At 37.6% G+C, this 13,463-nt stretch overlaps 1 protein-coding gene across 1 annotated transcript in view; it reads left to right on the plus strand.

The window, feature by feature from the left end:
* Positions 1 to 1,298: 1,298 nt before the first annotated feature.
* The window catches only part of zc3h4 (zinc finger CCCH-type containing 4), a 15,079-nt gene continuing 2,914 nt past the window's right edge, over positions 1,299 to 13,463 (plus strand). The window contains exons 1-13 of the mRNA XM_073817332.1: positions 1,299 to 1,583; positions 4,420 to 4,651; positions 5,341 to 5,448; positions 5,561 to 5,792; positions 8,148 to 8,293; positions 8,527 to 8,623; positions 8,716 to 8,852; positions 8,945 to 9,046; positions 9,219 to 9,330; positions 9,455 to 9,564; positions 9,664 to 10,109; positions 10,199 to 10,533; positions 10,646 to 10,888. Coding sequence (XP_073673433.1) covers positions 1,504 to 1,583; positions 4,420 to 4,651; positions 5,341 to 5,448; positions 5,561 to 5,792; positions 8,148 to 8,293; positions 8,527 to 8,623; positions 8,716 to 8,852; positions 8,945 to 9,046; positions 9,219 to 9,330; positions 9,455 to 9,564; positions 9,664 to 10,109; positions 10,199 to 10,533; positions 10,646 to 10,888 — 2,380 coding nt within the window. The 5' untranslated portion in view covers positions 1,299 to 1,503. The remainder of the gene's footprint in view (positions 1,584 to 4,419; positions 4,652 to 5,340; positions 5,449 to 5,560; positions 5,793 to 8,147; positions 8,294 to 8,526; positions 8,624 to 8,715; positions 8,853 to 8,944; positions 9,047 to 9,218; positions 9,331 to 9,454; positions 9,565 to 9,663; positions 10,110 to 10,198; positions 10,534 to 10,645; positions 10,889 to 13,463) is intronic.

Raw genomic sequence — 13,463 nt, forward strand, 5'->3', positions numbered from 1 at the left:
TTTTAAAGTCTTATTTGATCCAAAGTACAGCAAAAACGATACAATTTTGAAATATTTTAACTATATAAATGTTTTAAAATTTTTACTTTAAAATTTAAAATTTTACATTACTCCAGTCACACGCTCCTTCAGAAATCATTATAATATTCTGATTTGCTGCTCAAAAAAAATAAAAATAAAATAAAATATTATGTTGATAATTTTTTTCGGGTTTCTATGATCAATAGAAAGTTCAGAAGAACAGCATTTATCTGAAATAGAAATCTTGTGTAACATTATAAATGTATTTATCATCACATTTGATCAATTTAATGAATCCTTGTTTTATAAAACTATTCATTTCTATAATTTATTCTCCAAAAAAAGCAAGTTTTTCAATGGTATATAGTGTATAATGTGTATAATGCTTTTTATTTCAGATAAATGCTGATCTTTGAATCTTTCTATTCATCAAATAATCCTGAAAAAAATTATTATTTTAAATATTGATAATAATAATAAATGTTTCTTGAACAGCAAATCAGCATATCAGAAGGATCTGAAGGATCATGTGACACTGAAGACTTAAGTAATGATGCTAAAAATGTAGCTTTGAAATCACAGGAATAAATTAGATATTAAAACATATTCAAATAGAAATAGTTATTTTAAATAGTATAAATATTTACTGTAATATGTACTGTTTTTGCTGTACTTTGGATCAAATAAATGCAGTCTTAGTGAACAGAACAGACTTCTTTAAAAAAAACATTACAAATCTTACTGTTCAAAAACGTTTAACTTACGTATTTATTGGAAAGTACACCACAGTTAATATAAATAAATAATAGTTTACTTGGTGCATGCTCACAAAATATAATGTTAAATAGTATTTTATGAACAATTAATTGTGTCACAGTGTAGCTAAATAATTACTAAATCAGGATTGCAGTGTTGCTGTTTACTGGCCATTTAAAACAGTGGTTCTTAACCAGAATTATTTACAGTTATTTAAATTATTATGAATATAATAATATTATACGATCTAATTTTAATGCTAAAAAATTGAAATCAGGAAATTGAAATCATATTTGTACCCCCTCAATATTTTTTTTAGGTGAATAACATGCACATTTTGAAACTTCTGGAATCACAAAATTAATTGTGGATAATCAGTATTATATATTATATAGTGGCATTCGAAAAAAGAAAAATAAATTACGTATTTGTTCTTCGTGACTCGATCGGTCATTTCCGTGACAGACGACGTCACGCCGCAGAAGCCCGCCCCTTCTCTTCGGAGAAGAAGCGTCGCCATTTTAAGTGCATGAGTTTCATTTCACATCGCAACTGTAGGACGGAGAACCTCAGGAACGTTTTCAGCCTGTTTCTCTTTTAAACTGTTAGTGGGGAATTGACTACTATGAGCTGAATCTCTTCCTAAAGCCAATCAACAAGTAGATCAAAGTCAAGTAACGCATAAGACAGTTGATTTTTTGCACTGAATGTAGTACGTTAGAGGAAATGGCTGTGGAAAGCATGACTGTCCATCCAAACTCCCCAACAGCCAACCACGAACACAACAGTCTTCTCACTGACGAAAGGTCGAGTAATATCATCATATTTCTATCCAACTATTGATTTGTCCTTTGCTTTTTTTTCCAAAAACAAAAAGCACGGGCATTTGCTTTTTTTTTTCTTTCAAAGGGATTAAAGTCGCCTTTTCTGGGAAACGTACAGAGGTAACGAAACGCCATCTTGAAACGTTACACAGCGCAATCTGGAAGGTCATAAGCGAATCAGGAAAACATTCAGAATATGATCAAATTTACATTTTCAGACACTTTTCGAAGCTTTTTAAGCGATCGAAGACCAAGGGGCCACCACTACGCCAAAACATTGCTCCAGTAACTCAATGTTTTCATCACAGATACAGAACAGACGGACAAAAGAAAAACACGTTTTTTTGGTTATTAACATAAAACTAAAATTCGACTTAATGCCAAAAGCAAACCGTATGTAATGTCGCGGATAAATGGGCAAAAACATCCCTGGTTAACGCGTTAAGGATTTTGTATCTTTAACCATCGCGAGGCCTGGACAACGCTAAAGCTAGCAGTGCTAACAGTTAGCAGACGACTTACAATTGAAATACAACAATAACACGGCTAACGGAAGCTAATGAATAGCGACGGACTAGCATGGCATATAACTTGTCCGTTTGATTAATCATTCGTTTATTTTATTTAATAAGTCATCGAATAGTGTACGATTTCGTTTATCTTTACGTTACATCTTTATTTACACTAGGCGATGTTAATTTGTAACAGTTTAGCACTTAGCCTGTGTGCTAAGTGTCACAAGCTACGCACTTAGATTTATTGGAGACGTCAATAAAAATAGCTTAAATATGTTGGGTTATTCATTAAGGGGTTTGCATGTTTAAGTCTTGCTTACGTTAATATACACTATATAACGTTATATTTTAAAATAGGAAGTTCTCTGAGTTTACTGTTATTTTTAAAATACCTAATTCGTAAAGCATCTGTTTACCTATTTAAACCTCTCATTAATTTAACTTGCGAGATTTCATTAACTGTAAGACATTTTAATGATACGAACTGATAATGGAACTTATTTGTTCCCTTATTTTAAACTTTTTAAATACTGTTCAAGTCCTCAACGTCAATTCATTTATAGAAAGTAATGTTATAATCTATGTTAATAATTTGTTACATGTTCCACAATAGGCTCCCCTGTTTTTCATGTCCTAGTTTTGTTGTGAACTAGTTAGCTTTGTGTGCACATATATCCCTCATGAAGCAGTGCTTTCACCAGTGTCTCAAAAGCATTCAAGGTCTTACCAAAACATGAAGCAAAACACAAAGGTGCAAACCATACACCATTGTCTGCAAATGCCCAAAAATGCAACCTCTCACCTCCCTTAAAAATCATTTATGCATAAGTATTTCACAGTAAGTATTTTCAGTTAATTACCAGAAAGGCCAAGATTTGATCACATTTGGCTTGTCTTTGCATGAAATGTGCTTTATTACTTGGATACTTAAAGTAAACATTTGTTAGTAACATTTCTTTTTTGAACTAGAGGTAGTTGTCAAACTGTCAATCTGCCAACAATATGACTTAGCCGTTGTCAGTTTTCCCAAGGTGCTTTAATAATGTAAGTAAATTATGCAAGTGTAGCCCTTATAATATATTTTTGACACTTGAGTGTGTTCTGTAACTCATGTGAGTGAAAGATTATGCATGCAAGGGAAGTTGTGGTTGTTGAAAACCTTAAGGTCTCTTCACCTTCTCTTAAGTAACTGCTAAAGCTTGTATATGTGATAATCCTTGTGACAGATTATTTTTGGCGGATAGAGACAAAGGCATTTGTAGTTAATGCAGTGAAAATTCATGAATTGATTTCCTCTGTAATGCTTTTAGGATATTACTAACAGTTCAGAGGAGCAGGTGACATAAGTTTACCCTCATTAAATGAAAGATCTGATTCACACAGTCACTTGAAACAGAATTTTGTATATTTATTGTAATTGTAAAAAAGCTTTGGAAGAACCTTCCAAAATAATAACATAAGTAGAAGATGTAAAGTTAAGTAAAATAAGTTTTGTCTTCCAGTAAAGTTTATAGACAAAGGGTGGATTGAGACCCTCGTGCTGACTTTGGACTGACATGTCTGAGAGTATTGAGTTGAATTGTCAGCTGATTTACCTTGTGTGGTAATATGTCTTGTATTTTTTGAGTTATATTTCACCCACAGCTTTGCATTGCAGTTTATCTAGTAGCACATGTGCTCTTGTCAGAAGTTGCATTGCAGGGACCTGTTGTTTTTATAGGCCAAAGTTGAAGGGTTAGGTGATAATGTTTTGTCAATGCACAGTGCCTTACGTGGCAACTCTTTATCACTGGATAGGAGTATAAAGGGCTGTCCTGCCTGAATGTAATAAGTGTTTATCCAGTATATACTGACATGTTAGATCTTCCATAAACAGAGTGGCTTTGAGTTGTTCTCAGCAGAGCTCAAATGAGCATTGAACATTTGACAACCTTATTGTGATGACTAAAGCAACTAAATTAAAGTATTGCGTCTGTAAATTGGCAGCTCTGTTTATAAAGAGATCTCTATAGTCTGAATCAGGCTATCTACACTGTAATGACAAGTGAATTGTTAAAGGCCAAACCAGCGGAAATCACCGTGTCAGAATTAGGAATGAAGGCTCACCTGAAAAGCAATTAATAGAGTGAATGTTCTGTTCTGTGCAGTATATGACAACAGTATCATTTGTGCAACTAACTAGTTATCATAGACTCGAAGCTAATAAGACATCTCCAGTGGCAGTGAGTGAGAAAAAATATTTTGTAATTTCCTGTGTAGTCCTGTTCTGAGTTGTGACGTTCTTTTTGTATTTTGTCAAGCAGGCAAGAAGATGGGGAACTGGAAGAAGGCGAGCTGGAGGATGATGGCGGAGAGGCAGAGATGCCCAGCGGTGAGGGAGCTGATCCCCAGGATAAACCTCGAAGAAGTAAGGAGCACCATGCCAGTGAGTCTGATGAGGAAAAGTCACATCGACGGAGAAGAAAGAGAAAAAGGGAGAGAGAGCGTGAAAAAGAGAAAAGGAGGGCCAAGAAAAAGCGTAAATCAAAGCACAAGGTGAGTGTTTATGTGAAGTCTTTTTTTCTTTTTATTCTTAAGTCTGCATTTTTTTGATCAAAATATAGTAAAAACAGTTAATATTCTGAAATATTAGTACAATTTAAAATAACACTTTTCCCCCCGGTTTCACAGACAAGGCTTAAGCCTAGTCCTAGACTAAAATGTAAGTCTGAGCTGTTTCAACTGAAAGAAACTTGCACTGATTGATCTAAAAAAATATATCGGTGCCTTTGTTTTGTCTCAAGATGCACAACAGTAATGTTTTTTTCTAAGCATGTTTATAAAAATGACTTAAATATTCTAATTGAACTATCTGCTAATCCTAGTTTAGTCTAAGCCCTGTCTGTGAAACCTGGCCTTTATTTTATTATATTTTAAAATGTAATTTATTCTTGTGATTACAAAGCTGAATTTAAACAACCATTTCTTTTGTTTTCAGAGTCATGTGATTCTTTAGAAATTATTCTGATATGCTGATTTGGTGTTAAAGAAACATTTCTTATTATCGGCATCAGATTTTTTGACGAATAAAGTGTTCAAAGAACAGCATTTATTTGAAATTGAAATATTTTGCAACATAAAAAATCCTTGCTAATAATAGTCATTATTTTCTTTGAAAAATCCTACTGACCACAGAAGTTTGGACAAAGTGTATATTATCTCAAATGCATTTTTGTGTAACGCAGCGTCACGCATCCTCCAGCGATGACCACTCGGACTACAGTGACGAATCAGATTACAGTCCCAGTGAAAAGAGGAAGTACAGGGAATACAGCCCTCAGTATCCTCCCACTGTGAGTAAAACATTATTTTTGTTCAGGTCTTGATTTATTTAAAATGGCACTCATAACACCAGAACTTTCTAGACCAGTCAGATTAGGTTTTAATCTCAGTTTGCATTTTTAGTCTCAAGGAGGTTACCCACCTGCTCCCTCTGGTCATGGAGGTCCCATGCCAAAGAAAGGTGGCTATATGAAGATGGACAAGCAGGTGTATGGTGGCTATGATGACTATGAGGAGGAAACCTATGAAGGGGAAGAGGATGAAGACATGGGGGAGGATGACTATGATGATTTCACCAAGGAACTGAACCAGTACCGCAAGGCCAAAGAGGTTGGAGGTGGTCCACGTGGTAGAGGTGAATATTGATTTCAGATTTAACAACAAAAGTGGTATACTTCATTTCTAATAATTATCAGGCACACTACCAGTGAAGTTTTTTAACAGTAAGATTTTTTTAAAGTGTATTTTTTAAGAAGTTCGCTTCCGCTCACCAAGCCTGCATTTATTTGATTCAAAATGCACCAAAAGCAGTAATATTGTGAAATATTTTTACTATTTAAAATAACTACTTTCTATTTGAATATATTTTAAATGTAATTTATTCCTGTGATCAAAGCTAAATTTTCAGCATCATTACTCCAGTCTTCAGTGTTAAATGATCTTTCAGAAATCATTCTAATATGCTGTTCAAGAAACATTTATTATTATTATTATTATCATCAATATTTAAAACTTTTTTTTTTCAGGATTCTTTGATAAATATAAATATCCAAAGATCAGCATTTTTATTTTTTTTGTGGAAAGTAATTATAGAAATGAATACTTTTATTTAACAAGGATGCTTTAAATTGATTAAACTTGATGATAAAGACATGTATAATGTTACAACTAGAGATGCACCGATCGATCGGCATCCGATCGCAATCGACCGATAGGGGCGCTATCGGTTTTGATCGGAGTTCTCAAAATAGATCAGAGCAGGCCGATCAGATGACGTTTATAACAACAAACAGCCGCCAGAGCACGCATTCCCACTTCTCAGACTAGGGTCTCCTAATGGGCGCGGCTGTCTCTACAACGCATTAACACTGAAGATGACGTCGCCGGTGAGGGGATTTCCTCCCCTCTGGTCTATGCATCCCTGCCTCTGCTGAATTATTTTTATCCACGGTGGGGATAAAACGTCCCGCGAAGCCGCTCCTACGTCCCGATCTAAATCAAATTACTTGCAATACGCGCTTTAAAGTCGTCTAAATCAAATGATTCTCCATACGCGCTTTGAAGTTGAACGTACTGAATCAAATGATTCGCGATCCGATTGGAGCGCTTCAAAACAGTGAATCTTTTTGCGACGCAGTGGTTTACTGATTCTGAGTTTCCAAAAAGCTCCGTTGATACTTTGCTCACCTTCTCTATAAAACGTATTCGTTGTTTGAAATTAAACCATTACTATTAATACAATGTTTTTATTAAATTGTGATCACATAATACAGCTTCTGTCATATTCATGACCTGACACTCATTATCTGGTTCTTGCCTAAAAAGACGGGTATAATGCGCGTTGTTAACAGATTACAGTAACAGTTTGGTCAACCTCTCCCTATGGAGAGAGAAAAAAAAGTTTCTAAAAGCATCCCCCCTTCTGTTTTTTTTTTCACAAATTGCACCCTGTATATGTATATGTATGTGTATATGCATATGTATGGCATATTTATTTTATTTTTCCACAAAAAGCTTGTTGCTAAACTCTAAATTGTGATTTTAAGAAAGAGCCTCCTGAGAGTTAAATGTTTATTATGGTGCACATGTGTGTTTTGCACAATCATTTTTTTATTTTAAGAGATTTAACTCTTTTATTAGATTTAACTTTTTCCACAGAAAAACTAAGGTTCATAGTTTACAAATTGTGTCAGCTCTAAAAGAGTGAAATGTTGTGTTGTACATAATTACTGCCAAAAGACAGTTTAAGATAGCAAGCAACACTTACTCTATGTAAGCTGAGTCCAAGTTGTCTGAGAGTCTTGAGAGTGTTCAATATTGAAATTTGCCTCAGCCTGCAATAAAACTGGTCAATTCATGATACTTTCTCATTTCCTACTTTTTATACTAATAATACAATGTCAATGTTTGTACATGAGACAACAATATTGAAGAATTTATGGATTTGACGCTGTGATCGGTAATATCGGGATCGGCAGATACTGCTTTTGGTGATCGGTGATCGGTGATCGGCCCCCAAAATCCAGATCGGTGCATCTCTAGTTACAACAGATTTTTATTTCAGATAAATGCTGTTCTTCTGAACTTTCTATTTATCAAAGAAACCTGAGAAAATCAAATATTAGAATAATTTGTATTTGTACTGTTATGATGCTCAAAATTCAGCTTTGAAATCACAGAAATAAATTGCATTTTAAAAAGATATTCAAATATAAAGCAGTTATTTTAAATAGTAAAAATATTTCAAAATTTTACTGTTTTTGCTATACTAATCAAATAAATTCAGGTTTGGTGAGCAGAAGAGACCTTTTTAAAACCCATTAAAAATCTTACTGTTCAAAAACTTTTGACTGGTAGGGTAGATGTCAAAAGTATTACAAGTTCAGTTTTTGCATACTTCATTTTCTGACTTAAAAGAAGTGTGTAAATTCACACCAGAGTGTCAGCATTTGTGTGATTAGATTTGGTGACCTTTATTTTTGTCTCACAGGTGGCAAAAACCGCATGAAGAACCAGAGAGGTCGAGGCAGAGGAGGAATGAGGGGACGTGGTGGGAGAGGAGGAGGCAGAGGGAGAGGACGGGGCAAAATGGGAGGAGAGAATGATGACGGTGATGGCATGTACGATGAGATGGAGGTGGGTCATAATTCACAATTTAGTAACTTTATCAAGTTATTATTAGGGAATTTTTTGATTTCCAAAATCTTAAAAAAACACCATCTTTGAGAAATATAAGACATGACTTTTTAGATATCTATCCCATACCTGGGATTGTCCTATCTGTCATTATTACATGGCAAGTTCTACAAAGTAAATCTGTCAATTTTTCTTTTACTTGATCTTAAAACATGCATGTGTTTTTCTGACAGTATGGAGATGACGACTATGACAACATGGGAGAAGATGACTATGATGACTACTCAAAAGAACTAAATCAGTACAGGAAATCAAAGGACAGAGGGCGGGGTGAGTTCTGCTTGGATAATAGATAATAGGTCGGCATGGAAGGTGAAGTATTATTTGTTTGAGTGTAATTTATGACATTTGTTTTTCTTCAGGTGGAAAAGGTGGGCGAGGTCGTGGGAGAGGCAAGGGAGGTCGAGGAATGAATCGGGGCAGGGGGAGAAATCGAGGAAGGGGCCGTGGTGGAGACCAAGGTCCTGATGAAGATAACAGCGGAGATATGGACATGGGGGTAAGACAGTTCTTCAGGTTGTCCACTTGGTTCATAACTAATCAGAAGAACATAAATTAGCATCTGAATTATTTGTTCTCTGACTGTTTTAGGATGGATCTGGAGGCCCAAGGAGGAATGATCAGGAGAAACACGGGCCGGATAAGAAAGGGAAAGCCATCTGTAAATACTATATTGAGGGCCGCTGTACATGGGTAAGCAAACAAATGAAAAACAACATAGATGTCTTTGTTTTTTTTTTTTAAGTATTGAAAGAATGTTTTGTATGTATAAAGCAATTATGTCTGGCTAATAAGATGATGCAAAATCACATATGACTGACAACATGATTTATTTCTGTACTAAATGCTGTCAATGTTTCATCAGGGTGACCACTGTAACTTCAGTCATGACATTGAGCTGCCTAAGAAGAAAGAACTCTGCAAGTTCTACATCACTGGCTTCTGTGCTCGAGCAGAAAACTGTCCCTACATGCATGATATCCTTTGGTCATTTTGCTGGCTAGTACTCTCATTAGCACTTATTATCTGTTTTAGGATATTTTAATGGTACAGATCAGTCTTGCTCTCTAGTGTCGAAATAACTCCTTGACTCCACTGCACGTGATTTCCCTTGCAAGCTGTTCCATACCACAGGGAATTGTGTGAATGGTGAGGAGTGCATGTTCTCCCATGAGGCCCTAACAGAAGATACTCAAGAGCTTCTGGATAAGGTGACTTTCACAGATAGATGTAGTTCTTTTGTTGAGATGTAGTTCTCTTGTTATTTCTGGGCACTTAAAATAACAGTGCTCCTATTTGTTTCATTGAAGATGCTGGCAGAGGATGCCGAAGCTGGCGCAGAAGATGAGAAAGAGGTCGAGGAACTTAAAAAGCAAGGCATTAACCCTCTTCCAAAACCACCCCCTGGTGTTGGTCTTCTCCCAACTCCACCAAGACCTAGCCCAGGGGACTCCTCTGCACCCATGGACTTTGGAATGCCTGGTGCCCCACATGGTAATATCCCTCCAAGTGGTCCACCGCCTCCAGGCCCTGGTGCTGGACCTGTTCCTGGTCCTGGAGTTGGGCCATGCCCAGGCCCCCCTCCTCCCTGCCCAGATGGAAGCACCTTCCAAGGGCCACCAAACCCCAACGGAGGTCCTCCACCACCTATGGGTCCACCACCTGCTTGTGGAGGAAATGCTGGAAAGAAGATTCCATCCTTGTTTGAGATTGTGGTCAAGCCTACAGGACAGCTTGCACAAAAACTGGGTGTCAGGTTAGCAATCTTTTTCTTTCAAGTCAAGTCATTTTGGTTTACTTACTAGCCGCATACAGAATATGCTGACACAGATGCACTCATTACAGAGGGCCAGGTCCTGGCAATGCTGCTGCAGGCGCAGCAGGACCTCAGGGACCTCCTGCAGGTCCCCCAGGTGCACCTCCACCTCGCTTTCCACCACCAGGACACATGGGTCCAGGCGGTCCTCATGATATGCCTCCAATGGGCCCATCTAACATGAATCAAGGCCCTCCATCAATGGGCACAGGACCGCCAATGATGCAGAACTTTGTCCAGGGAGAAGTTTGTCCACCAAACACAGGCATGATGCCTCCTGGTGGTGGACCATCTGGTAGCAACTTTTATGATAACTTCTACCAGCAGCAGCAAGCCATCTCAGGTGATGGAGGTGGAAGAGATGGTAAGTTCATGTTGTATTTTTACATTCTACCATTTGAGCTGCTTTATGCTACTCTGTCCTACGTCTGAAACATAAGATTAATATTCAGCCCCATTCTTCGTCTCCCGTACAGGTGACAACTTTCAAGGTGTGGGTGGTGGAAACTTCAATGATCAGTCACCTGGGAACCAGAACCCTGGAAGCATAGAGGGTGCAGCTAATGTAGGCCCATCTAATCAGCCTGGGATAGCAGTGCCAGGTTTCCTGCCCCCAGCGCAGCGTGTGCTGTTTATGAGACTCCAGCAGAAACAACAGGAGGATGAGGAGAGAGCCAGAAGGCTGGCTGAAGGAGGAGGAACTGAGAGGGAGAATGAAGGTACTAATGCAAAACATTGCCTGTGCTTGCAGTATTTAAAGGTGACCTATTATGCCCCTTTTTACAAGATGTAAAATAAGTCTCTGATGTCCCCAGAGTGTGTGTGTGAAGTTTTAGCTCAAACCCAACAGATCGTTTTTTATAGCTTGTTAAAATTGCCACTTTAAAGGTCCCATATTGTCAAAATCGAAATTTCCTGGCTTTTTTCATGATAACTGAGGTCTAGGGGCTATGTAACTACCATATGAGTTTCAAAACAGTCAATCCACAGTAAACTGCACACAGCCTGCTTAAAGTAGCTGTTCATTTTCACGAGCCGCTGTGACTTCCGTAACGATGTGACGTCCGATCTACTCAGTCACAGCCTTCAGTCACCACTCCGAACACCAATCACGTCCCACCCTCCTTTTGTCAAACCCAGACAACATCGGGTCCATAACATTGCTAAGCAACAACAACACGGAAACTAATCTAGAAAACCCTGTTCAGTCGATAGATGTCGAAACTACATCATTGCACAGGCTTCAGAACAACGTGAATATAAGAGACCAGTGGCACGTCAAATTCAGCCTCTTTCACTCAGCGATTCCGGTAAATACTCGGATAATGTGTCCCGTGATTTGTTCCGGAGTTGTTTAATTTGGTTCATTCACAGTTGTTTTCCGGAATCTGTGCGTGCTTTACACACAACCCATAAAGACATGTGACGTTTGGATGTGAGATGTAATGCGACGCGTACGTTTCACTAAACTGAAACTAACCTGAACAAACTGTGCTTCAGCGCTGATAGTGAGGAGCTGGCTTTGCCCGATCGCCGCTTCGTTCCACTTTGCACGTATTTTTTTGTCGTGAAGAGTCGCAGGGTAACGTGCATCATCACTACAACACGGCCTTTATGGTTCTGGCTTTTGTTCACACAGCGCTCGTTCCCGTAATTTTCCAGAATCAGCGCGCATTGTGAAAGGGGCTTTACTAAAGCAACAGTTATGTAGCTTACTGCATTCGGTGTTTGAAAAAGAAAAAACATTAATGATCATTCTGAAATATCCTGTTGAGTATCAGCAGGCTAGGCTCTGTCTATGGCTCTGGGTTCGGCTACAACGATACATGACCATAGTTACCTGTGATTGGCCTGGCTGTGCGTCACTCAGAAAACAACAGGCCAATCAGAAGAGAGGCTCATGAATATTAATTAGATGGGCCAAAATCGACCTGTTTTTGACAGAGCTCCTAAAAAAGGAGCTGTAAAAATATATTGAGATGGATTTTGGCACTTATACCGCAAATATATATTCTTAAGGACATCAACAACTAAAATAAACCTCCAGAAATGTGTACATTATGGGACCTTTAAGGGTATGAGCCAAAACACACCACACACTGTTTTTGTGTTTTATCTCTTTAAATGCCTTTTTCAGAAGAGGGTGGAGATTCAAGAGTTAGCAAAAAAAATCTTACGCACTGAAAATGTCAGAGACCCTCAGTAGCAGTATTCAGCTCAAACCAGAATTGGTTTAAGTCATTCATTCGATTATACTGTGCATAATAAATGCATGTTTATAAATTACACAGACAAGGAGCACAGCGCGATTAAAAATTACAACACGGCTGGTCTCATGGTGCCATCACATGCTATCACAAACTTTTAAGTTCCAAACAAGTTCCACCAAGAGCTCAACAAATTCAAGCAGTCAACTTCACATTGCTTTCATATGTAATTTTTAACTGTCACAGAGTGCCAAGAAAGGCAAAACAAACGTGTTTGAAAAACCAACGTGTGATACTTTGTGTGGAGCTGACGTTCATATTTGCGAGCATAAACTTTGTTAATGTTAGTTAATAAAAAGGCAATCGTTTAGTGTTTGTTCATGTTTTTGTTGATGTTATGTGACTGACTAGGGACGAGACGTGGGCTGATGACATAATCTTTTCAGAAAATATATGCATTCACTGTGCACATGAAAACGCAAGGGTGTTGTTTTCAGATTTATCCACTCAGTTTAAAAATATCGGTTTCACTCTGCCGAAAAAACAGATCCGTCTGGACGAAACACCTATTCAATTATCCGTATACAGCTAAACATCTTCGTGTGGATTAACCACAGTGACCTCAGCGGCTCAGATGAAGGGGGTCTATTGAGATTTGTTCGTTGGTGCATCCAAAAACACAACATTTGTAATGGTTTGCCGCTAACATTGTATATCTCCAGACGCTAACATTACAGCAAAAAAACATTAACAGTTTCTAAAACAACAGAGTAGGTGGATTTTTACCATTATTGTCTGGTTGTTTTGACACACTGCGGCCACACAACTGTGTTAAAACACCTTATTATTAAAAAGTCATTTTTGCATAATAGGTCACCTTTAATGCAAATCATGACATATGTGACCCTGGACTACAAAACCAGTCGTAAGTAGCATGAGTATATTTGTAGCAATAGCCAACAATACATTGTATGGGTCAAAATTATCGATTTTTCTTTTATGCCAAAAATCATTAGGATATTAAGTAAAGATCATGTTCCATGAAGATACGTTGTAAGTTTCCTACCGTGTATATGTATGTATATAT

The sequence above is a fragment of the Garra rufa genome, chromosome 14 (assembly GCF_049309525.1).
Source record: "Garra rufa chromosome 14, GarRuf1.0, whole genome shotgun sequence".
Taxonomy (NCBI): Eukaryota; Metazoa; Chordata; class Actinopteri; order Cypriniformes; family Cyprinidae; genus Garra; species Garra rufa.